This window comes from Cebidichthys violaceus, unplaced genomic scaffold, assembly GCF_023349555.1.
Source record: "Cebidichthys violaceus isolate CVI_PGR_0920_01 unplaced genomic scaffold, fCebVio1.0.p SCAF_34, whole genome shotgun sequence".
Lineage (NCBI taxonomy): Eukaryota > Metazoa > Chordata > Actinopteri > Perciformes > Stichaeidae > Cebidichthys > Cebidichthys violaceus.
Window position 1 is genome coordinate 2,548,598 of NW_027176528.1, and position 24,863 is coordinate 2,573,460.

Consider the following 24,863-nt stretch of genomic DNA (forward strand, 5'->3'; position numbering starts at 1 on the left):
CAAGTCATTCATTACATCTAATTGGAGACTTAAGTTAGTCTTAACTTAGTCTTTTAACTCAGTAAATCAGTGGCACCAACAGTGCAGTAACGCGCTAACTTCTGTCTTTACAGGAAGCCGTGCTTCCAAGAGAAGGTTCAATAGGTTGCTTTTGTCTTTACAACAGCAGCATAGGTTCTGTGTCTTGATTTCACAGAGTTCACTCAAGCTATTAGATAAGTTACAACGCGGGTTATGTGGTCTGCTAACCCTCCCCCAGAGGCTGTTGACCTCATGCTGTTATTAACATCTGCTGAACATTGACCACATTTGAACCTGTTGAGAGTGGAACGGAACATGTCAACTTCACACTTACATCCACCCTGGGGTCATCCACCGATGCCCTTTCCTCCTCAGCTGTCCATTATCAGATTCCAGGTTTTTGGCATTTCATTAATTGCTCACTATGCTGCACCAGTTTGCCTGGTTTGTACCTGCATGTCTGATGGCATCTTGGCACTCAATATAGATGTGTCAGTTCTCTCAAGATAAAAGACAGCAATAAAATATGATCAATAAAGGTGTTGTGATAGTCAGGCTCATTACACTGTCCTGCCATCATGTTTTTTTTATAATATAGATCTCAGTGTTCTCATAGGTCAGCTGCTATAGTAATTACCCACAGGAACATTTAATCAGTGCTGGTTTTGCAATCATTACATCCTTCCTAGTAAGGCTGTGATTAAAGGTCAAGTTGAATATGAGTTGTATATCAAGTCAGAGTTTTTCACAAGCAACACAAATCGGGCAGAGATCAGCAGCGAGACTCTCAGATATGTGTCATTATTCCATGTTTGCAGTAGACACGGTAAATTTCATGCCACCATTATCCTGGCCAAAATAATTGCAATTCACGATGTTATCCCATAATACTAGTTTGCACATGCTCAGTAGCGATGTACAGATCAGGTAGTGAGTGATACATGTAGTTGTTCCTGTGTAGTATCAATGAGCTGAATAATTATAACATAACATGACATCTGATTAGTGCAGGATTACAATGATACAACACCATCAAATGATGCAGTTCAGTGATGTTGTGAGGAACAGCATCTGAGACCCGAGGCTCGACTTGCATGTATGTTGTGTAGAGTTTAAAAAGCTTAAAGAGTAACTGTAAGCTTTAAACTAGCTGATATAACTGTGATTTGATGAAACACATCAATGCTGGTGTTAATATCAACATTTTTTTACCAAATTCATAAACAAATTCTACTGTGGCTGTCATTTGTTGACACTGTCTGAATATTGGGAGCATTTTGATTGCATCTTAACATGGCGAAGGTGCTAACTGCCCTAACAGCTTAAGTGCTGAGAGAGCTAACAGTGTTTACCTGAGGGGGGACTGGGTGATGGATTACATCGTTGGAATATGTTCTATTTATTTAAAATGGGCCATGTGCTGTTCTGAGGCTTATGACTGGCCAGGATTACTTCTGTTGTGCTGTTAAACCAACAAACAATGTATGACATACATTGGGATGTGGTAGCCTGGATTTTGTGGATAACAGAATCAGACAGGAAGGTTTGTTTTTGTCTAATCCTGCAGATCAAGTGCCTGACTCATCACAATAAATCCGATACATCTAAGTTGATAAATATAGATTTTTGGATCAATAGAAATCCAATATTGCCGTAAATTGGAGTTGTAGTATTTTGCATGGCTGTAAACACTGAGAAATATTAACGAATAGGCTCAGATTTATGTCTATCTTAAAGTTACTGTGAGGAACTTTTAACTGGTGGTGAAACAGTCGCATCTTACCCACTATGTAAATGAGACCATCATTTGGCTTTTTCTATGTAGTTATTCTTAATGCTTGTCATCAGTGCTACCAGTTCGGATTGCACACAAAATCAGACAAAGTCATGCAGGTCAAAAACTACTTCATCTCAGACTCCAGCGGGGCCTCCGGCATCGACCAGCCTGCCGCAGACAGACCCACATCTGGCTTCACTGCAGCATTCGACCTGCCGCAGTCGGAAGACCAGGCTGGAGTAGAAGACATCAGCGCCTGGCCAGGAGCAGAGCTTTTCCTCTCTGCTCCTCCGGGGCCCGCTGGGAGCCAACACCAACACCACTTTATTGGAAAACCCAGGCCGTATTGCTGGAGGCAAGGGAGGCACAGGAGAACCAGAACCAGGACTGAGCAGGGAAGACTGTCAGACCCTGCTGCAGTAAAATGAGAGGTTTTCTAAAGGGAGTCTGATTTTCTGAAACACTACTCATAGTGACTGATTCTGTAAACAGCCACTCGGCTGGGTGCGGGAGAAGATCGTGTTTTCTTAATCGCTTTGACATAAAGATTCCAGGCTTTCACACGTTTGGGTGAGGTTCCCGTTTAATTAGCGTTCAGATGATAATACATTTTAATATGACTTATCTTCCTGGGCTCCCTCTGGTGTGTCTGGTTTGCGGTAAAAAACGTGCAATCTCCCCGTCACCCATGCATCATTACCTCTGTCAGTTGCACCTGTGCCCCATATATAAACTACCTGCCACACAAATACACACTGCCACCCGTGGTCAACCTGAGATACACAGACATAACTAATGGCTCCTACACTACCACCTTTTTACCACAGGTATCGCCTAAATCAACTTAAAATGAAAATTCCTTGTAGTAAGTTTAAAGAAGTATTTCACCGCTGGAAAGCCTAGGCTTTTTATAAACCTAGGCTGTTTATGCAATAGAAAAGGCACAAATTTTAATTGGTGCTACATGACCAGAGAAAACAGAAGAGAAGGGCTGTGGTATTCCTTTCCTCAAAAGGTAGAAAACCTTCAACAACCAGAATGCCCTGGGCTCTTTGCACCATTATCCTCACCGCCTCGGTGCTGGCAAGAAGAAAGGAAGTAAAACATTGTTCACTTGCTTATACCACCTACATTGTTATGATAAAAAGCTGATCCAAAATGTCCATTTGATATGATAAAACTCACATGCCAAGACATCCCTTCCTGTGCCCTGTGAAAAAATGGGGGACAAATCCACAAAGTCCTAGTTCTGTGCAAAAATGTGTTCTAATGTTGAGCCGAAGCAAATACGAGGCTTCAGCGGTCAGTTGGTATCTTGGTCCTGGCTGTCGTGTACGTGTATTGCCAGTGTTTTCTCTCTGCATGCAAAAATTGTGTGGAAACATAAAGAAAAAATGTTGTACTAAGAAGAGTGTAACTTAACTACTTAAGATACCCACTTGAATTCTGTAAAGGGAAATTTCAGATTTTTTGAAATGGGGTTGTATGAGGTACTTATCCATAGTCAGTGTAGTACCTATGCCTTAAAGTTCACGGACGCTCCCATTGCAAAACAATGTACTGCTGTATTTGATTTGGTGATTCATTACATTACAGTCATTTAGCAGACGCTTTTATCCAAAGCGACTTACAATTCAGTATCTATCTACACACCGTAGACGCAGCTACGGGAGCAATTTTGGGGTTAAGTGTCTTGCTCAAGGACACATTGACGTGAGACTAGTAAAGCAGGAGCCGGGGATCGAACCGCCAACCCTCTGATTGAAAGGCGACCCCTGCTCTCCACTTAGCCACGGTCACACCATTCCAAACTAAACTTGTAAAACACCGAAGTCTAACAATAACACAAACTGACTAACCTATTGAGCCAACGGAAGACCAGTAGCTCCCATGTACTGCGAGGTGAAAATATTGTTTATACGTTATCTATAAGAGCATAGATAACGGCTTCGGTTCCCTATCAGAAAGGCTTGTCTGACAGCAAGGTGAAGCGGTGAAAATATTCTAAATATAGTCTACTCTTAAACTGTTGTAAAATACGTTTTGCTGCTTCAACCAGTCCACAGCAGTACATTGCTTTGCTCTCATGCTGGCACTCCTGTTTGTTTCTAGTAACTCCATCTACTGTAGTAAAACACTGACACTGGATAAGAATCTCATACAAACCCACTTCAAAAAATACTATCCCTTTAGGATTTTGCTCAAGTCACTTAATTCTTAGCAAATCTAAACTACATTTTTAAGGTGAGTCTTAAAAGATGTCAAACACTGAGAGGATCTTAGGATGGATCTAGTTACAATTACTAATAGAGGCCGGCAGAGGAATAAAGTGTCTAGTCAGATAACCATGGTGTATTCACCTTTTAAGTCATAATGAACACAATGAACACCTACATTAAACATTAAAAAGACGTGACACATTAAAAAGACGTGACACATTAAAAAGACGTGACACACTGTGTCGGTGTGTATCATGGTGTGAAAGAAGCACCTACACACCTGCTTGTTGGTGTTTCTGTGTGTAACGCATCATACGTCCCCCCCCAGACTACAAACACAACACTACACTTACGGTAGCTGGAAGCCTTTTTGACCGACGTCTCCTCCTGTCTCTTACTCTTAACTGCATGTGTTTTGCCTTGTGATGGATCTACAATTTCATAACTGCCCCCCACGTGCTGACCCCTTCAGTCACCATGACAACCCAACCTGAGTTTACTTTGGTCACCATGGTGATATTCCCAACTCTGCTCTTCTTCTAAAGCAATGTGATTTTGAAGAGATCAACAGGTGTGGTCTTAGCACAGAATTGGGTTGTGAGCCGTAAACTAAAATGCTGTTTGATTTGTTTGAACTGAATTTGTATTAAATAGTTAACAGAAAACAAGAGAGAGTGAATTTGAATTGAAAAACAAAAAACATTATGATGATTATGATTAGGTGTCTCATATAAAATAACAAATATTACCTCCTGGGTGTGTGGCCATTAAACTGTGATCTTCCAAAATTCTGACTTGTTTCATGAGTTCACTTGAAAAAATGATCTTCAATCTTGAAAATGATTTCTTTCAGCAGCCACTCTACCTGACTGATTATACTGTAGTAGCAGTTTCAGTTCTGACGCACAGCCACTTCACACAAGTATGACAATTGCCTGGATACCTGGTTGCTATGGCAACAGTGTGGCGCCCACGCTCCATCTTCTCATGACTTTGGTCGCCATGGTCACCTATTCTAATAGGAGCTGGAGTGTTGTCGGAGGCAACCTTTTCTGATTCAGCACAAAGAGGTGGATTGATGAAGGAGACAGACAGAGGATCCAGAGTCAGATAAAGATATGGGAGAGTCCAAAGAGTTCTGACAGCAGCTGCAGATACAATCAGATGGCAGACAACTGTTAATATTATATCGGTGCACATTATTATCACGGCTCAACATTCGGGCAAGCAGCTGAGATGTTTAACTTGCCCGATAGCCAAACTTACTTCTCCTTGTGATGATCAGAGTACGACTCAAGTGCAGAGAACAGACCAGAGAATGGAGTTTGCAAAAAATCTATGTTTTACTGAGGCTCAGTTCAAAACAAGGCAGAGCAGGCATAAACAAAAAGCCTAACAAAACCTATATACTGTATATACAGTAGCACAAAAACTGATTTTACTGAATATTGACCCCAAATAAAGATCACATTTATATTTCGCTTGCCCGATTAGACAACTGCACGAGGCACTTGCCTGAACATACAGCTTACTTGCCCCAGGCTAGCGGACAGGCGTTAATGTTGAGTCCTGTTCATACAGACTGCTGCAGGCTCAGTGAGTGGGCTTTGTTGATTTCATAGTGTACTGCAGGATCTGTTTCCCTCAGTATACAGCTCTTACACCACTAACCCGTCTCTCTCCCACCCCCTGCTGCTTTCTCTCAGTCTCAACTTATTTGAATGGACTTCACGGGGCACTCAGTATGGTTACTGCATAAAGCTGTCATCATATATCTGTTTGGGCTCTGATAGGCTGAAACATCCAGCCAGCAAAACTAATGCTCCAGTCCATATCACTGTAGGTTTTGGGGCGCCTGCCATTTTCCAGTCCTCAAAGTGCAGCAAAGCCACAAGTGACTGACAGCATTATCATTATCTAATATGCCATTACAGTAGCCTACTGTAAATGACAAGATGGTTTAGTTTGATCTTTTCTCTGATTAGCTACTGTACAGTTTGGGCCTCACATAGCCCCAATCTTCATGTGGGACTTTCATACACATATATGGGACTGCCCAAAAACACATTCCTTTTGGAACCTTGAGGATCCAATCGTTCATGTTAAATGACGGATTACAGTTGTTACATAGAATATTTCTGACTGGTATGTCGGCCGCCACGAAGCTCATCACCCAAAGTTAGATTTCTCCACAAAAAGGATCATAAAACAGTAAAAACAATAAATAAAACAGTTCTTAGTAGATACATACACAAAATTACAAACACTGGGCTGCAGGTAATATAATAATAATAATACATTTTATTTGTACAGCGTTTTAAATGGTACTCAAAGGCACTTTACATGGTAAAAACAGAAACAATAGAAGCAGTTATAATCTATAGAAAAGAGATAACATAACAGTAAGGAACAGCACAAAAACATACATAACTAACTTTACAGATTAAAAGCAGATTTAAATAGATGAGTTTTAAGTGATGTTTTGAAAGTGGTGAGTGACGGAGACTGTCTGAGGTGTTGGGGGAGAGAGTTCCAGAGGGAGGGGGCAGCAATGGAGAAGGCCCTCTCCCCCCAGGTCCGATGCTTGGACAGAGTAGGGGGGGTAAGGAGGTTGGCATCGGCGGATCTGAGGTTGCGGTTGGGAGCGTGTCATTGCAGGAGGTTAGAAAGGTATGACGGGGCGAGGTTATGAAGGGCTTTGTATGTGATGAGGAGAATCTTGAACTGGATTCTTTGCTCTATGGGGAGCCAGTGGAGGTTCTGAAGGACTGGGGTGATGTGATCTCTGGTGGAGTGGGAGAGCAGACGGGCAGCTGAGTTCTGGATGTATTGTAGTTTATTGATGGTTTTTGGTGGATGTGCCATACAGGATGCTGTTGCAGCAGTCAACAAGACCTTTGTAAATAAGTGAGTCTTCAACTGCTTTCTAAAGGCTTCAACAGACATCACATATTAAATTTCAACAGCAAGAGCATTACACAACAAGGACCTCAGTCTTTTTATGTGTTTTGCTGTAAAGCGTTATTAGCCATCCAGTCCTTAATGGCAGTCAGACAGTTGTACAAACTGTCAGTTTGTCAGTCTCCTCAGGCTTAAAAGAGACATATAGCTGGATACAGTATCATCAGCGTAACAGGGACATGAGATAACTTGAAATTTGCTAATAATATGACCTAAGGGAAACATAAACGAAGCAAATAATGTAGGACCCAAGACAGAACCCTGGGGCACACCACAGGAAAGTGCCGCAGTTTCAGATATGTAGGGGGACTAAGTGACACAGAAAAAACTCCAACTCGAGAGATGGGAGGAGAACCAGACCAGGGCGCTCCCAGAGACACCCACCCACTGCCTAAGGCTTTCAGTCAGAATGGTGTGATCCAAAGTAATACATGCTGCGCTAAGATCCACTAGCAACATCACAGAGTATACACCCACATCAGAAGATGTCATTTGAGACTAAGAATAGCTGTTTAAGTGGAGTGCTTTTGATGTAAAACAGATATAAATGTGTTTAAAATGTGTGAAGTTAAATTAGCATTGAGCTTTTTGGCAAAAACATTCTCAAAAATGTTGTTGATTAAAGGCAGCTTAGATATAAGGCTATAGTTTTTGGGAAGGGATGGATCAAGGTTAGTATTTTTCAGGAGAGGCTAATTCACTCTATGTTTAAAATATGATGGAGCACAACCAGATCTCAGTGAGTTATTTATATTAGAGACCATGCATGGACCAATAGACCCAACGCCTTGTTAAGCATGGAAGTGGGTATAATATCCACAGGGCTTGATGGCGGTATTACAGTATACTGCCCAATAGATCAACGAGGTCTTGCAGGCAAACAGGAAAGGAGCAGACGAGGGGATGACGCTATGATAGACGATAAAAAAAAATCACTGAATTCAGACATAAAAGAACTATTAAGGACCTGCTTTTTATTTGTTATCTATCCTTTTTTTTGCATAACTTAAAAAAAATCCTATGCACAGGAGGGTATGCAGAGATGAAAGGAAAACATAGTCTGTATAAAAAGTCTCTGTGAGGTCGCCCATAGATTTCTGAAGCGCTGCTGTGAAGCTCAAAGTGGTTACTGCTTGGAGGAAAAGCTGTTGCTTTTTTGCTTGATTGACATACAAAACGAATGAACATTGAATGCCAAAAACAAAACAAAAATGAATGAAATAATGAATCAGTGGTAGGCCAGTGTAAGCCACAGTAGAGACCTGACCATGTTGCTCCAATTAAACAAATACAATCATTTTTGGCCTGTTATTTGAGTTCAATGACCCATAGATGCTTTGGCCAACTTAATGTTTGCAGCTACAAATGGTATCAAGAGGTAATGGTTTGAAAAATGTTAACTTCAATGGGACTAGTGGGGTTTTAATAAATGACTCTCTCTGTCTACAGTGGAGGGGATGAAGGTGGTGGAGATTGAGAAATGTCGCAAAGACATCAAGAAGCTCCGTGAGGAGATGGCATCCAGAAACAACAGGTAACAGCAACAACAGAGGCAATTCTCTGTTCAATAATCTCTTCACTCTCTTTTTCATTCGTACAAATAGTGTCTTGCTCCTGTTTTATGAACAGAGTGATAGACTGTCAGAGATAACTACTCCTGATTAGTAGTATTTAAGACCCAACTGCTGTCTGGAGATCTGCTTTACTGTTCACCTTACCTTACTTGATATGCAAATATACATAGCAGTTAGTATTTCATTAGTATTAGTGCAGTGATACACAGACTACTAGTTGTTATGCTGAGACAATAAGTTGATCAATGAACTTGTCCCTCTTCAGAAGATTAATCAACCACTATTTTGATTATAAGTCTATAATTGTTTGCAAAGGTTATTCTAAACTTTGGTGACCCAAAGTGTTTATTATTAAATACATAAATACATTATGAATCTACCCTAATCATGTGAATAAACTGTGAAAAATATTAATGAAATTACATTTTGAGAAATTATTTGTAGAAATTATTGTGATGTGTTATTTTCTCATAAATTTTCCAAATAAAACAAATTGTATTTCATTATAGACATTTGTATTTATTTTCCCAATGACACTTATTTAATTTCAAGTTTAATTTCATAAAGTGACTTTTCATAAAGACACATTTTATTTTATACTGTCACTTTTCATGACAGTGATGTTGTTAATGGTAATCACCCTCCCAACTTTAAGACAATCACATGCCATTTTAACCCCCTCTTTAACTAGCAAGCTCAACAATTGCTACCAAATGTGGCTGTATAAAGAGAACCGGATGCAGCGTTGGAGGCGGTTTCCTAACCATTCCAATGAAAGTTGTTCAGTGGTGCATGAAGCAAAAGAATTTGGACTTCTGAGTATAAAATTACCTAGAACTTCTGGCAATCATCCACATCCATTTTACCCTCACTAGTGAACAAAACCCCAAGATATTTGAACTCCCTCGCTTGGGACAGTGACTCACTCCCAACCCGGAGGGAGCAATCAACGCAATTCTTCGGTTCCAAAACCAGACATCCTTCTCCCCCTGGCTGCGCCTTGAAATCCTAGCCATGAAAATCAAAAACATTATTGGTGACAAGGGCCAAACCTGGGCACCCACTGGTAACATGTATGACTTTGTGACGAGTATATGGACACATCTCTCACTTTGGTTATACAAGTACCGAATGGCTTGTAGCAATGATGTTGGGATCCCATATTCCCGCAGTACGAAGAGCTGTTGGGTGCATAAGCACAAAAAACAGTCCTCTATGCATGGAGGTGAGCGGAGCTATATCTACTTTGTAATACTCCATCTCTCGCACCGGCTCCCTCCAAGCCAGAGAGTTGACATTTCACATCCCAAGAGCCGGTCTACAACTCCAGAGGTCAGCACGTTTAGGTCTCCGTCTTTGCCTGTCACCATGCTCCCTACCTCAATGACTAACCCTGTGAGTAGTGGGCCCACAGGGCAGCGGTTCAATGTAGATTTCTGGTTCTGTGCCTGGCCGAGCCCCATGTGTCAAGTGCTGGCAACTAGATGCTTGCCGGTGACCTCCCCTTTCAGGTCTGGCTCCAGAAGGGTGCCCCAGTTTCCCTTTTCCGGGCAAGGTGGGACAACCTATTCACATAGGGACATAATCGCTCTTGATCAGGCTCCTACCCTGGGACTACTTTGCCTTGGGAAACCCTACCAGGAGCTGTTTCCCCAGACAACACTGCTCCCAGGGTCACTTGGGCACACAAACCCCTCCACCACATTAAGGTGGCATTTCATTGGATGAGATTCACTGATAAAAGTTCAACAATGGAGGTGGAGGTTGTTTTTCTGACTTACAATCTTCTATATATCATATAGTCATCATATAGTCTTATCAATCAACCCTATGAACCAGCCTCTACCTGCTGCAGCTAAGTAGCACAGATTCTGGGGCAACTGTGGTTCAGAAGGTAGAGTGGGTCGGCCCTCAGAAGATCGGCATTTCGATCCCCGGCTCCTCTAGTTCATGTCAATGTGTCCTTGGGCAAGACACTTAATCCAAAATTGCTCCTGCTAGCTGTGCCTGCAGTGTATGAATGGGTGGGAATGATTAGTTAGTTCTGATGGGCAGGTGGCACCCTGCATGGTAGCCCTGTCATCAGTATATGAATGGGTGAATGATGACATGTAGTGTTAAAGTGCTTTGAGACTAGAAAAGCGCTAAACAAGATACAGGTCCATTTACCATTAAATAACATATAAATGTGATAATATTATTTTAGAAGTAGCAGAATTAATACTTGTATTGTTATTTCTTCGTAGCCTCAAGGTTTTTTGTTTTTTTTCAGTAACTTCCTCGAAGACAATAAGAAGCTTACCCCTCGTAGAGACGTGCCCTCCTACCCAAAGGTAAGGCATTCTACCCCACACTATTCACTGCACTATGTTTCTGTTAGCCAGGTGAGTCTGCTGATGTCAGGCATACTAAGAAATACCATGCCTCCATTGTGATTCCAGGAACCAGATAGAACATATATTTATTTTCAAACTTGTGGGTCCAGATGTACTTTAGATGTAACAGTTGTGAAAATGTAATTGGCCAGTTTTATAGATGTTGATCAGGTTTAGTCCATGCCAATTCCCAGAAATCAGACAGTACAGGTCAATAGAGTGCTGCAGGGATGATGTATTTTCATAGGCCAAACCTGAAGTTAGCATTGCATGGCTTCTCTCGACAAAAAGCTAATAGGATTTGCCATTTGGACGCTGTTACAAAGTAGAGTAGTAGATGATCACGCCTTTTGATGATTTTGGATTACTGCAGAAAATAAGCTCAAACACATATTCATGATACTTACACTTTTTGTTCAGCATGATAATCTTCACAAATGAACACATTTTTGAAGCATGAATGCCATCACCAGAAGTAAAAAGCTAAAGTTAGGCTTTAAAGGAACTACACCGGAAGTGCAAAAAAGCTGTCTCATTTCAGCACTCTATAGGTCACTGTGAGATAATTGTCATCTCATCTCTACTCTGAAACACTCTTAGAGAATACACCAGTTAATCCATAAAAATGTTGCACAAAAGTTGTATTTTAGAAACACATTCAGCTTTTGACAGCTATGCTCCCTTCAATGTGGCTGCTGGTGATATTTGTAATTAATATCCATTTTTAACAGTCCCTGCCTTTGGTGGGATACAATAGAAGAATTAATGAAAATAAAGTAAAATGGCGATGGTATTAGGTTATATACATGAACATTACAGTAGGTGTGTGAAGAGGTGTGGCCCCGAGTCAGTCGGAGGCAGACAGGGTTAACTGCGAGCTCTGTTGCCTGCAGTACATGCTGTCAGAACAGACCATAGATGCCCTCAAAAAACCTGCCTTCGACGTCTGGCTATGGGAGGCCAACGAGGTAAGACTGAGAAGCTCACGAACCCGTTTCACCTACAATTCCCCTCTCTTCTCTCCTCTCCTTGTGCCCCCTGTTTCCCTGTCTCTTCTGCTGCCCTATGTGTGTGTGTGTGTGTGTGTGTGTGTGTGTGTGTGTGTGTAGTACCATCTGTCTAAGGAGACAGTAGAAGCTCTTAGATTGCCTACATTCGATGCTTGGCAGTGGGAGCCTAATGAGGTGAGACTTGTGCCCTGATTAATCCACTGATTCATTTTTTGTCACGGACAAGTTAATATCTGATAATTATTACTGATTATCAACATCATCAATCAGTGAATATATGCTATTTATAATTTCTTAATTGTTCAATATTATGTCATTAATGGTCAAAACACTTTGCTTTAAGAAGGGGAGAAAAAAGTGTCTGACAGTACCTTACCCATAAACTGACACAGCAAATGTTGGAGATGGAGACTGACCTTTCTAATGGCAGACATTTTGACTCGTCAAACACAGGTGCACCTAATAACGTTAAAAAAGAGCACACAATTGAATGTCACCATTGACAGTTAGGTTGGAGAGTCAGGTGTGTTATGCTAGTAGCGGCTAATGTAGCCTGGAGCCTCAAGCCTGCAGCAGAGATGAGCAGCAGGCTACAGAGGTAAGATCACTTCTTTCTAACTCCACACCTCTAGATTTTTTTACTATTCAAAATTGCAGTTTTCAGACCCAACCGACACTCTCCTGATTTTTCACACTTTGATGTGAAAAATCAGTGGAGTTCCATCTATTCATCCATCCATTTTCTGCCACTTATCTGGGGCCTTAGCCTGTAGTCTAGACGTGCTTCTCCCAGCAACATCTTTTAGCTACTCCTGGAGGATCCCAAGGCATTCCCAAGCCTACACTTGGGTCTCCTACCAATTGAACGTGGCTCAAACACCTCAACCTTCAGATGCCTGAATGACCTCATCTGGCTCCTTTGGAAACAAACAGGCTCTACTCCAACTCCCTCTGGATGCCTGTGCTCCATACCCTTTCTCTAAGACGGAACTGGACCAAGATGGAAAATAAAAAGGCATCTTATTTTTCCCCTTGGTCCAGTTCATTTCGGTTGGTGTTCAAGCTGTTAATCGAGACTGCCTGCTTCCAACTTGACTCTGGTTTGATTACAGGGTTAACTGCTGTTTCGTTGGAGCTGTCAAAAATGTATCTAGACTTTTGGTATAAAGTTAAGATATGATAATCAGTTTTTTTATAGTGAGCACTTTGTTACACCAGCCAATATAAATAAGCACAACAGATTCAGATCTGCATAAGTTGCTGTCAGTAACAAGAATTTTCAGGTCTCTTTAAAAAGGTTTTTGTTGAAATTGGACCATGTATACTGTCAATTATCAACAGCTGTCTGTTTTCTGGTTCAGTCCCAGTTTATTTTAAACATGCAACAGTAATTCCTCTCATCAAGAAACCTAATCTGGAGCCCTCTGACCCATCAAATTACAGACCAATATCCATCGTCAGCATCCGAGGTACTGCCCTACAATGTTTTAAGTCCTACCTGACCGACAGATCATTCTCTGTCAACATGGGCAACTGCTCCTCTCAACAGGTCCCCCTGACCTGTGAGGTACCGCAGGGGTCTATTTTGGGTCCACTACTGTTCTCACTCTACATGCTTCCTCTTGGATCCATTTTCCAAAAACATAACATTTCTTATCACCTCTATGCCGACGACATTCAAATATACCTTCCCCTCAAATCTGGAACTGCCTCTATAAATTCATTAATGTGCTGCCTGGCTGATGTCAAAAGCTGGCTCTCGCTAAATTTTCTATGCCTTAAGGTAAAATAGAGATCATGCTAATCAATCCCTCTCGCCTTTCAGCTGCTATACTGGACAGTCCCTCATTGTGTCTTGGCAACCCACTGCAATTTCCATGTCAAAATTCTGGGTGTGATTTTGGACTCATCTTTTTTATGTTGGATCTCCAAGTCGCGTCAAAGTCAGCTACTTTCAGCTAAGAATCTTAGCTAAGGTCAAATCCTGTCTCTCCTCGAAAGACCTGGAGAAAGTTATTCATGTTTTTATCACCTCTTGGCTGGACTATTGTAATTGTTCGTATGCTGGAATCGTAAAAAAACTTTTATCATGCATTCAGGTGGTGCAGAACTCTGCAATGAGACTTTTAACTGTGCGTGAACACATTTCACCGAGCTTAAAATCCCTTCATTGGCTACCAGTCGAGTATAGATTTTACTTAAAAAATGTAGTATTTGTTTTTAAGTTTCTAAATGGAGCCGCCCCAGTCTATCTGGCCGACCTGCTGCAGCTCTATACCCCACCTCGCTCACTAAGGTCTCTAGACCAACAGCTTTTAGTTGTTGACCGGTCCTTCTCTGTTGACCTTCCCCTTCATATTAGGTTGTCATCCACTTTACCAATGTTTAAAAGCTGTTTAGAAACCTATTTATTTTTCCTGGCCTATCTGCTATGATCTTAACTTGGCACTTTTGTGTGATTTGTGTTAGTTTGTCTTGATTTTAACGTCACTTACTTTTAGTTCTCCAGTCTTTTCAAATGTATGACTGCTTATCTCTGTGCAGCACTTTGGGCAACCTTTGTTGTGTGTTAACTTGTGCTATACAAATAATTTTGGATTTTGATTGATATGTCGCTCCATGTAGTGCTGATTACATCACCAAAACTGTCCAATGAGTTATCTGTCAGTTCTCTTAGTTGATTTCTAATAAGCCAGTGTGAACAGGAAATAGATCTGAATTATAAGACAACGATGAAACATTTTTTACCAAAGGCCCAGACCCACCAACGTGACATCAAAGAACTAGCTTATGTTGGCCATCTGGATTTTCACACCACTTTCGCTCACCACTTCTTAGCTTCTTTCCAGATGGCCATGTTATTGTGGAAATAAAAATGATACATGAGAAGAGCATTCTATGTGTGCCCACTTGACTTAAGTCCTTTGCTTACTTTTCCTTGCTTTGCTTTTCCTCACTTCCGTTTCACTTCTCGTGCAGTAATTTCTTAAAGCTGAATAGCGAATCAGAGTGAGGGACACATCGCATAAACTAGGGCCACAGATGCTCATCGACGGCCAATAATTGCAGCTGTTAATAAAATACATTTTAAATTTTGATATGTATTTTATCTGTACGTAGTAATAGTTGAACAGTACATTGTATTACATGTGCAAATACATCTCCAATGTGAAACATGGATACATTTAAGGGAATTAGTGTGTGATGGATTTGTTATAACTAATAATGTTATAATGAACATGACATTAATGATGTCTTCATTGACATTCATTTATTAATCCTTGCCAGTATGTCAACACACACAATGCAAGTGCTCTGGAACTGGAATGCAGACATTATAAATGATGACTGTGGCTCAGTGGTAGAGCAGGGTTGTCCTTCAATCAGAGGATCGGCGGTTAGATCACAGGGTTCTCTAGTCCATGTCGGTGTGTCCTTGGGCAAGACACTTAACCCCAAATTGCTCCCATAGACTGATCCTGCGGCGTTTGAATGGGTATGTATGGTTGGCTAGTCCTGATGAACAGGTGGCACACTGCATGGTAGCCCCTGTCATCAGTGTATGAATGGGTGTGAATGGCTGAATCTGAGTGGTTGAATCTGTATGTCCACTTGACCTACCTTATGAACCACCCTCGACCTGCTGCAGCTAAGTAGCAAGAATACGGGTGGTTCAGAAAATGGTAGATGGACTGTAATTGTATAGTTCTTTTCTAGCCTTTCAACCACTCAAAGCTCTTTAACACTACATGTCATCATTCACCCATTCATACACTGATGACAGGGCTACCATGCAAGGTGCCATCTGCCCATCAGTACTATCTAATCATTTCCACCTATTCATCAATTTGGGGTGAAGTGTCTTGCCCAAGGACACATCAACATGGACAAAAGGAGCAGGGGATCGAATCGCTGATCTTCTGAGGACCGACCCGCTCTACCTTCTAAAGAGTAGCACAGAATCAGTCACCCCAGATTCTGTGCTACTTATCTGCAGCAGGTAGAGGCTGGTTCAGAGGGTTGATTTAGGTCAAGTGGACATACGCATTCAACCATAGTTAAGCCAGGCCACTCAGATTCAGTTGTATGGCTAAGCCCACTCAAAAATAAAAATAAATGAAAACTCACTCACAAAAAATACTGCTATTTAAGATTAGATGAATGGATATTTTATTTTGACATTCAATAACATTTCACATCAAAAAATGTTGTCCTCAAAACTAAAACCCTTATCTCAGCATATCTCTATCTGTCAATGAATACAGACATATCAATTATACATTCCTTTGTTCTCCCAGATGCTGAGCTGCCTGGAACATATGTACCATGACCTGGGCTTGGTCAAAGAGTTCAACATCAACCCCATCACACTCAAGAGATGGCTGGTGAGACCCGGACCCAGTACCATCTGGAAATTTTAATAGAAACCAACATACGACCTCTCCATTGAATGGAACTATCAAGCTCAAATACCTAACCTTCTGTCTCTCTCTCTCTCTCTCTCTGTAGCTTTGTATTCATGACAACTACAAGAATAACCCCTTCCATAACTTTCGCCACTGTTTCTGCGTCACCCAGATGATGTACAGCATGATCTGCCTCTGCAGCCTGCAGGTAACCACCTTCTTACAGACTTGACTGTTGTGAGACCTAATATAGACTTGATGACTTGAGACTTGAAAGGAAAGTTTCAAGTTTTGACCTAGTATGTCAAATTTGGGAAAAATAAAAAATAACAATGACAGGCCTTGCGTGACCACCAGACAGGCCTATTTTTTTCCGGCCCATACGTTGGTCCTATAGTTATGTAAAAAGCATTAAAATGTCAAAATGTTGAAATGTTTAAATGCAGGCATTTAATTGTCAGCATCTTGACTTGTACATTGCTCATGAAGAACGGAGACTTCAGACTACACCACTTTTTCATGGCAAAGTCAATGTACTCATCATGGTGTCATCATAGTTGAATAAAGTGTCATGAAAAAGTTATACTTAACCACTGGAGCAGCCCTTGAAAGGAGGATTTAAACATTTGAAAAATACACTTAGTCACTTTCTTGCCAAAAGTTGGAGAAGAAGATCCATCAATATCAACTAGTTTGCAAAGCTTAGCTTAGTTTAGTTTAGCTTAGCATAAAGCTTGGAAACAGGGAAACTACCTCCATAAAACCACAATGTGGAAAAGCAATTTTCGTAAAATGTAAGTATTCTTTTAGCAGCTCTACCTGTTAGTTTGAATTAACCCTTAATTGGACTGGGCAGCTGTAAAAACAAAAAACAAACAACAACAAATAAATAGCCCATTATATCCTGTAAGATTCCAATGTATTTAAATAGAAATAAAACACTGCCCCACATCTGTGTGTAAGTCATAGCTTTTTATTAGGATACTCCTTGTGGTCTTCGAAACAATATTCACAACCAACGCTATCCTCTTTGGAAAAATAAATTAATTTAATAAGACACATTAATTGAATTTAAACTAGATATTTGGTTCTTAATTTGACCTGTGCTTATGTACTTTGGAAATACATTTAGACAATGGTATTCCCTGCTGGGGCAATACTTAATATTTTCACACTACTTTCATTTCTGCTGACCAGAATGTGTATGGAGGCTTCTAGACCAGATAAAGTGTAATTTGGGGTTGGACTTTCACTGCATCTCTGAACTTAATGTTTCAGGTCACACTCCAAACTTTGACATCCCTGAAGCCTGACTACATACATAAACCTGCAGAATGGTCGTTTTATGAGATACGCCACTGTATTGCAAACATAGAGTCATGCTGTAGGTGTCATGGGAAAGGTGGAGGGGGAAAAAATGGAGACGTCATTGGATTGGGAAAGCTCAGGGGAAAGAATGAGAGGATGAGGCTGGGGTGTGATGAAGAGGAGATGCATGTGTGAATAAAAAAGAGAAAGAAAAAAGGAATAGAGGATCTTCTTCTCAGAGTCTCCCTCTGTTGTTAGAGATGAATATTCACTGGAGGTTTACTCATCACAGGCCTAATGACTGATTATGAAGAATTTGCACCAGTGATGTGCTAACAAGGTCACACACACTCATAACGCATCATGGCAATTATGAGGGTGGAAGATGGGATCACACACACATTAGCATACATATGGACAAATTCTTTTGGTTAAGGACTCAATTGATGCTTTCATCAATATAAATGTGTGGATGTCTGGACTTCTGTGTGTCATTTTTTAGGAGAAGTTCACTCAGGTCGACATATTGATTCTCATGACAGCTGCTGTGTGTCATGATCTCGATCACCCCGGATTCAACAACACGTAAGACACACACACACAGACACACACACACAGACACACACACACACACACACACACACACACACACTCTCTGCATTCTCCCATCTCTTCTTATGCTTTGTTACTGCTTTCTTTGCATCTTTCTTGTTCTACCCGTTCTCTCTCTCTCTCTCTCTCTCTCTCTCTCTTTCTCTCTCTCTCTCTCTCTCTGTCCTTCTCTCTCTCTCTTCCAGGTACCAGATCAATGCCAGAACAGAATTGTCAGTTCGCTACAACGACATCTCCCCTCTGGAGAACCACCACTGTGCTGTGGCCTTCCAGATCTTCTCACAGCCCGACTGCAACATCTTCTCCACCTTTGACCCTGAGGCCTTCAAACAGATACGACAGGTGGGTCTGCGTTTGTGTGACACGATAATAGTTTCTAATATAACACTGTCGTAAGTGTGCAGGCCAAAAAAAACCTCACCACTCTTCTTCAGCTGAGAGTTGGAGGGATCTTTAAGGGGGTCCTCAAAATGTTACACTTCCTCCAGTGAGTTAAAAAGTTTATTTTTAAGGTGACTCAAACAACACAATAAGATATACATGCAAGAAGCCAACTCTACCACCCCCCTTTGGTACAGCACAAAGCCCCACAAGAAAGTAAACAGAAAATGGCCCTGTCAATTAATTTGTTTAAAAAAAAACCCACACTAAATCTAATAAGCATGGGAAAAACAGTGGTTGTCTCCTCTAGTGTCTTTGTTTAAAACTAAAAAGAAACAATACATTATTATACAAAAACAAACTTTTACACAAACATTTGATAAAACATGCAATGTAAATGTAATTATCTACCTTTCTAAACTGGCCACCATCCCCTCTAGCAGATAACACATTTTTAACCATCATCTCACACACCTTTGATTTAATGCTATGACCTAAAAAGAATACATCATGTTTCTACAATTTCACTCTTAAAATCATGCTTTTAAACATATTTAAAAAAGGAAAGTAAGAGAGCCTACCAAATCAGTCACCAAACAAAGGCTGGCCTTGAGGTTGATCAGCTGCTTTCTCAGGTTTGTCTGAGTTTAGGAGGAAAGGCCCAGGTGACCCCATTGTATTGTATGTCCCCTGTTGCGTGGGTCCTAATGGTAGGCTGCCTGTTACCTGCCTGCAGTATTTGAACTGGGGAAAAAGGCGCGTTTGATGTGCGGATCCGCCTGGTGTCCGCAGCGAGTCCGCTGTTTGAACCAGATAGATCATCTGATGATTAATGGAACCTGGAGACGCTCACTGTTTGATGTCAGGGCAATGCGAGGAGCAGATGTTGCTAGTGACCATCACCTTGTGTTAGCAGTGCTGAAAGTAAAGTTAAGGAAAGCTGGTAGCAGAAAGACAGGAAGACAACAGTTTGCCACTGAAAAGTTACAAGATCCTAAAATGAAAAGCTCTTTCATAGTGCAGCTAAAGAATAGATTCCAAGCACTATCTGACCAAGGTGATACGCAACAGGATACAGACACAGATACAGATGAGATTAACACCAAATGGGAACAAGCAAAGCAAGCATATCTAGAAACCAGTAAAAAATGTCTGGGCATCAAACAGAAGGATAGAAAGGAGTGGATAACCGATGATACATGGCAATCCATTAATGTACGCAAGAGAGCAAAGAAGAAAGTCATGGAAGCAAAATCAGATAAGCTAAAGGAAAGATATAAAACTCAATTTCGAGATGCAAACAAGGCTGTGAAGAGGAAGACGCAAGCTGACAAACGGGCATATATGGATGACCTTGCAAAACAAGCAGAAAAAGCAGCCAAAAAAGGTGAGCAAGGAAAGGTCTACAAGCTAACCAAGATTATTAGCGGCAAATACAGGGGGACATCTGATATACCAATAGAGGATAAACAGGGAAAGCTTCTTACAACTGAAGCAGACCAAGAAGCTAGCATTTTAGCGAGGTGCTGAACAGGCCTCCACCAACAACACAGGCTAACTTCCAAGATACAGAAGCAGATTTGGATATCATCATTGAACCACTAACCAAAGATGAAATTATAATGGCGATTAAATCCTTAAGAAACAGGAAAACCCCTGGTCCAGATAACCTCAATGCAGAGCTCTTCAAGGCAGACCCGAATCTGGCAGCTACAATTCTTCAACCACTTTGTACGTCTATATGGGAGAATAAGAAAATACCTGATGACTGGTCAGAGGGGATCATCATCAAAGTACCAAAGAAAGGTTCTCTAAGAAATTGTAACAACGGGCGTGGAATTACACTTCTGTCAATACAAAGTAAGATCATGGCAAAGATTATTATTAATCAAATAACAGATGCTGTAGACCAACATCTCCGAAAAGAACAGGCAGGTTTCAGAAAGGGTAGAGGTTGCAACGATCACATATTCACACTACGTAACATCATAGAGCAGTGCACAGAGTGGCAGAGGGAACTGTTTATAAACTTTATATATTGACTTTGAAAAAGCATTTGACTCCATTCATCGTGAAAGCCTTTGGCGTATATTGCAGCAGTATGGGATCCCTGAAGATATGGTTCTTGTGATCCAAAGTTTTTATACCAACTTTACATGCAGGGTTGGAAACAGTCTCCAAAAATTACAAGTGAAAACAGGTGTGTGACAAGGATGTGTGATGTCAGCTTTGCTCTTCAATATTATTGATAATGAGACAATCAACTGAAAACCAAAATAGAGGCATTCGATGGGCACTCTTTTCATCACTTGAAGATCTAGACTGTGCAGCCTCTTACCAAGGCGTATACCTCAACAACAAGCTACTGCAGGGTCCTGATCTGGCTACCTCTTTTGTAGAAGTTATTTTAAGATTTCGCAAAGAGCCCATTGGAATTATGGCCAACATTAAGTCAATGTTCCATCTGGTTAGAGTGAAAAAATGTGATGTGAACTGCGCTTCTTGTGGTGGCCACAAGGTAATACCAGTCAATCCCCTAAAGAACACCGCCACATGTTTGGTGCTGTGTCCTCCCCAAGCTGTACAAGCTTTGCATTACAAAAAACAGCAGATGACAATGAAAGCTTGTTACGTCCTCAGGTAGCATAAACAGTCCGACACAGCTTTTATGTTGATGACTGTTTAAAACCAGTGACCAAAGAATCTGAAGCCATCCACCTAGTTAAAGACCTCACTGCATTATGCAACAAAGGTGGATTTCAGCTCACTCCGTGGGTAAGCAACCCGTCCCCCAAGATCAAAGGGCAAAGGAAATTAGGACGTTAGATCTCGACAAAGACAGCCTCCCCATTGAAAGAGCACTGGGACTGCAGTGGTGTGTGGACTCTGACCATTTCCAGTTCAACAGCCATCTCAGCCAGAAGCGACATACCCGAAGAGGCATACTTTCTGTTGTAAACTAAATCTTTGATCCACTTGGCTTCCTAGCTCTTCTCATTCGCCCAACCAAGCAGTTGCTACAGGAGCTCTGCCAGAGAGGCTTTGGATGGGACGAACCTTTGCCTCAGGCTATATTGGATCAGTGGATTGACTGATTAAACAGTCTAGAAAGGATTAAGAGCTTCACTGTTGCACGTTGTATGAAGCCTAAACCCTACGGAACACCAAAATGTGCACAACTGCATCACTTTGCTGATGCCAGTGAAAGTGGCTATGGCTCAGTGAGCTACATTCGGCAGGTTGATATTCAGGATGTGGTGCATGTTGCTTTTGTCCAATAAAAGTCCAGAGTCCTTCCTTGAAACTACGCCGCAGTATCGATTGGAGCTGGCGGCTGCTGCACTGTTGGTGAAGGCGAACAAAATGCTGAGGAAAGAATTACACCTTGACTTAAAACCCTCTATCTTCTGGACTGATAGCCAGACAGTGCTAAAGTACATTGGAAATGCCAAAACTAGATTCAAGACCTATGTAGCCAACAGGGTGTTGATTCGGGACAACACAGACCGGTCTCAATGGAGATATGTAAGCAGCAAAAACAATCCTGCTGATGATGCCTCAAGAGGACTGAGTGCAGTTAAATTCATGCAGCAAAGGAGATACATGCCCCTGAGTTCCTATGGAAGTCTGAGGAAAGTTGGCCTGTGGAGGAAGCAATGGGCTCCAAGTCAATGTTACAAGATGATCCAGAGGTCAGGAAAAACACTGCTGTATACTCCACAGCGGTGAAGAGCATTGGAACTCCCACAGACCAGCTTATTTCATTCTTTTCAGATTAGATGAGGCTACTTAAAGCAGTGGCATGGTATCTGAAACTCAAGAATGCTTTGATGTTAGTCACTAAAAGGCGAAAGGAGCTTTCCTTAGATCACATGACGACTCGCTCATGCAACCAAAAGGTGAGCACTGAATTTTGTACTTCAGAACTTTCAGAACCAAAGTTGGTGGACAGTTCCTCACAGTGGAAGATCTCTCACAGGCAGAAAGGTCAGTCATTACCTACATCCAGAGACAATTATTCCCAGCTGAAATGGCAAGACTGGAAACGACCCCATCTAGAGTGCAAAAGAACAGTAAGATCCTATGCTGGATGAGGGAATCATAAGAGTAGGTGGCCAACTAAGTAGATCTGCAATGCCTGATGAGAACAAGCACCCTTATATCTTGCCCAAAGATGCTCACATTTCAGTTCTCATACTAAGACACATCCACAAACTCTCTGGACACAGTGGTTGAAACCATATGCTTTCAGAGCTCCGTAAGAAATACTGGGTTGTAAAGGGAAATTCAGCCGCAAGGAAGGTAATCTCAAAGTGTGTTGCGTATCGGCGTGTGAGAGGCAAAACAGGTGAGCAGAAGACGGCAGATTTGCCACAGGAAAGAATCCTACCTGACCTCCCTCCTTTTACCAATGTCGAATTGGACTATTTTGGCCCGATTGAAGTGACACGAGGAAGAAGCCTGATTAAAAGGTATGGAGTCCTGTTTACCTGCATATCTAGCAGAGCCATACACTTGGAGGTAGCCTGTTCATTGGATACCGAGTCTTGCATTCATGCTCTGAAAAAGTTTTATTCGCAGGAGAGGTCATGTAAAGCACATCAGATCTGACAATGGTACAAACCAATCCTCAATAACCGTCTCCTCTTTACTGTGTCCTCTGATCCACATGACCTAGAGCCGCTGACTCTAAATCACATGGTTCTGCTAAAAACACAACCAATCCTACCTCCTGGAACCTTTCAGGAATCTGACCTTAATGCCAGGCATCGCTGGAAACCTTTTCTGTCATAGATGCACAAAGGAATACCTTGCTACAAACTGGAAGATAATTTGTCCTTCTCTTCCTCTAAAGAATGTTCTTCTTCCTTCTGCAAGCAAGTTGTCTGCTTCTCCTTCGGGATCCAAAACAGTCTATTGTTTGAACAACGAATGTAGAACTATTCCTAGGTTTTCTTAAAAGCAACAACGTTATGCGCACCCTCTTTCATGTGAATCTAATTGCGTGGGATGGCTGGAGGTGACGCAGTTTTTTATAGTCTCAGTGACAGCAGGGCCGTAGTACAGAGAGCCCCCTGTGGTGGCCCTCTGTGGTGTTGTAATGCTTATATTTACTGCTATTTGTGATTACATTGTGTATATAATTGTTCTATCTATTCTTTACCTCTATTTGGCCAAATAAAGCTGATTCTAACTGAGTTTTCAACTGTAAAATGTTCTGCTCAGTAGGTATCTTGGTCACAATTCTTTAAAAAAAGAAATCTGGGATCTTATCAAGATTGTTTGTTTATGTGGTGTGTTTCTGTTGATTATAGCTATCAGTATGTTTAAGCTCCCAAATATTAATATAAGTATTGGCCTCAAAAGTCCAGTATGAATTGGGCTATATCTATTGATGAGTTGTTTCACTTGTTTTTCAGGGAACCATCACACTGATCCTGGCTACAGACATGGCACGACACGGTGAGATCCTGGACTCCTTCAAGCAGAAAGTCGACAAATTTGACTACGCAGATGAGGAGCACGTCACCTGTGTAAGAACACAAACAAGCCTTTGGTCGTCTCTCACACCTGCCGTTCGGTTCAGTTGGTCTGGACCAACAACAAAAAAAGATACATATCCTCTTAGTTCTGTTTTATTTCATGTTCATTTGACCTATTCAAATTGAACCAAGAAGATTTAGCATGAAGTTATTCACACTGACAGGAAACTCATTCATTGGACAGTTTTGGTGATGTCATCCGGACCAAATGAACCGAACTACAGATGTGAATGTGTCCTGATCCTGATCCTGTGTGCAGGTGGTGGAAAGTAACATTTACCCGGTTCTGTATTGAAGTACATTTTAAAGGTACTTGTTTACATTTTATGCTCTTTTATACTCTAAGCTATAGAGCTGCTTACTGTTGAGGTATTTAGTAATATAAAACTCTGAAAGCTGACATTCTACATGAGTACTTTTAATTTTGTTACTTTAAAGGTGCACTGAGTAAGAAATAGGGAGCAGCCTTTTACTGTTGCTGGGTTCATACAATCTAAATTTACAGTCATCAGTTAATTAAAAACATCCAATGTTTAATCTTGCATTGCTTCTTTTTATATCACCTCTTTTCTTTGCCACCTAATGTGGCTTCTTGCCGGCAGCGGTGGGTTGGGATGGTGATAAAAGTCGCTTGCCAAGAGCTTCAGCCATCTTTGTGTTTACTGTGCCACTACTC

At 41.3% G+C, this 24,863-nt stretch overlaps 1 protein-coding gene across 3 annotated transcripts in view; it reads left to right on the forward strand.

The window, feature by feature from the left end:
• Positions 1 to 24,863, forward strand: part of pde9aa (phosphodiesterase 9aa) — a 47,308-nt gene that overhangs the window by 18,696 nt on the left and 3,749 nt on the right. The window contains exons 7-14 of one of the 3 annotated variants that reach the window (XM_068725148.1): positions 8,428 to 8,512; positions 10,825 to 10,885; positions 11,821 to 11,895; positions 16,236 to 16,322; positions 16,447 to 16,551; positions 18,154 to 18,236; positions 18,449 to 18,605; positions 24,065 to 24,178. In XM_068725148.1, the coding sequence (XP_068581249.1) occupies positions 8,428 to 8,512; positions 10,825 to 10,885; positions 11,821 to 11,895; positions 16,236 to 16,322; positions 16,447 to 16,551; positions 18,154 to 18,236; positions 18,449 to 18,605; positions 24,065 to 24,178 (767 nt within the window). Of the gene's footprint in view, positions 1 to 8,427; positions 8,513 to 10,824; positions 10,886 to 11,820; positions 11,896 to 12,036; positions 12,112 to 16,235; positions 16,323 to 16,446; positions 16,552 to 18,153; positions 18,237 to 18,448; positions 18,606 to 24,064; positions 24,179 to 24,863 lie in introns of all 3 variants that reach the window. The other 2 variants (XM_068725150.1, XM_068725151.1) reach the window with 2 other exon arrangements.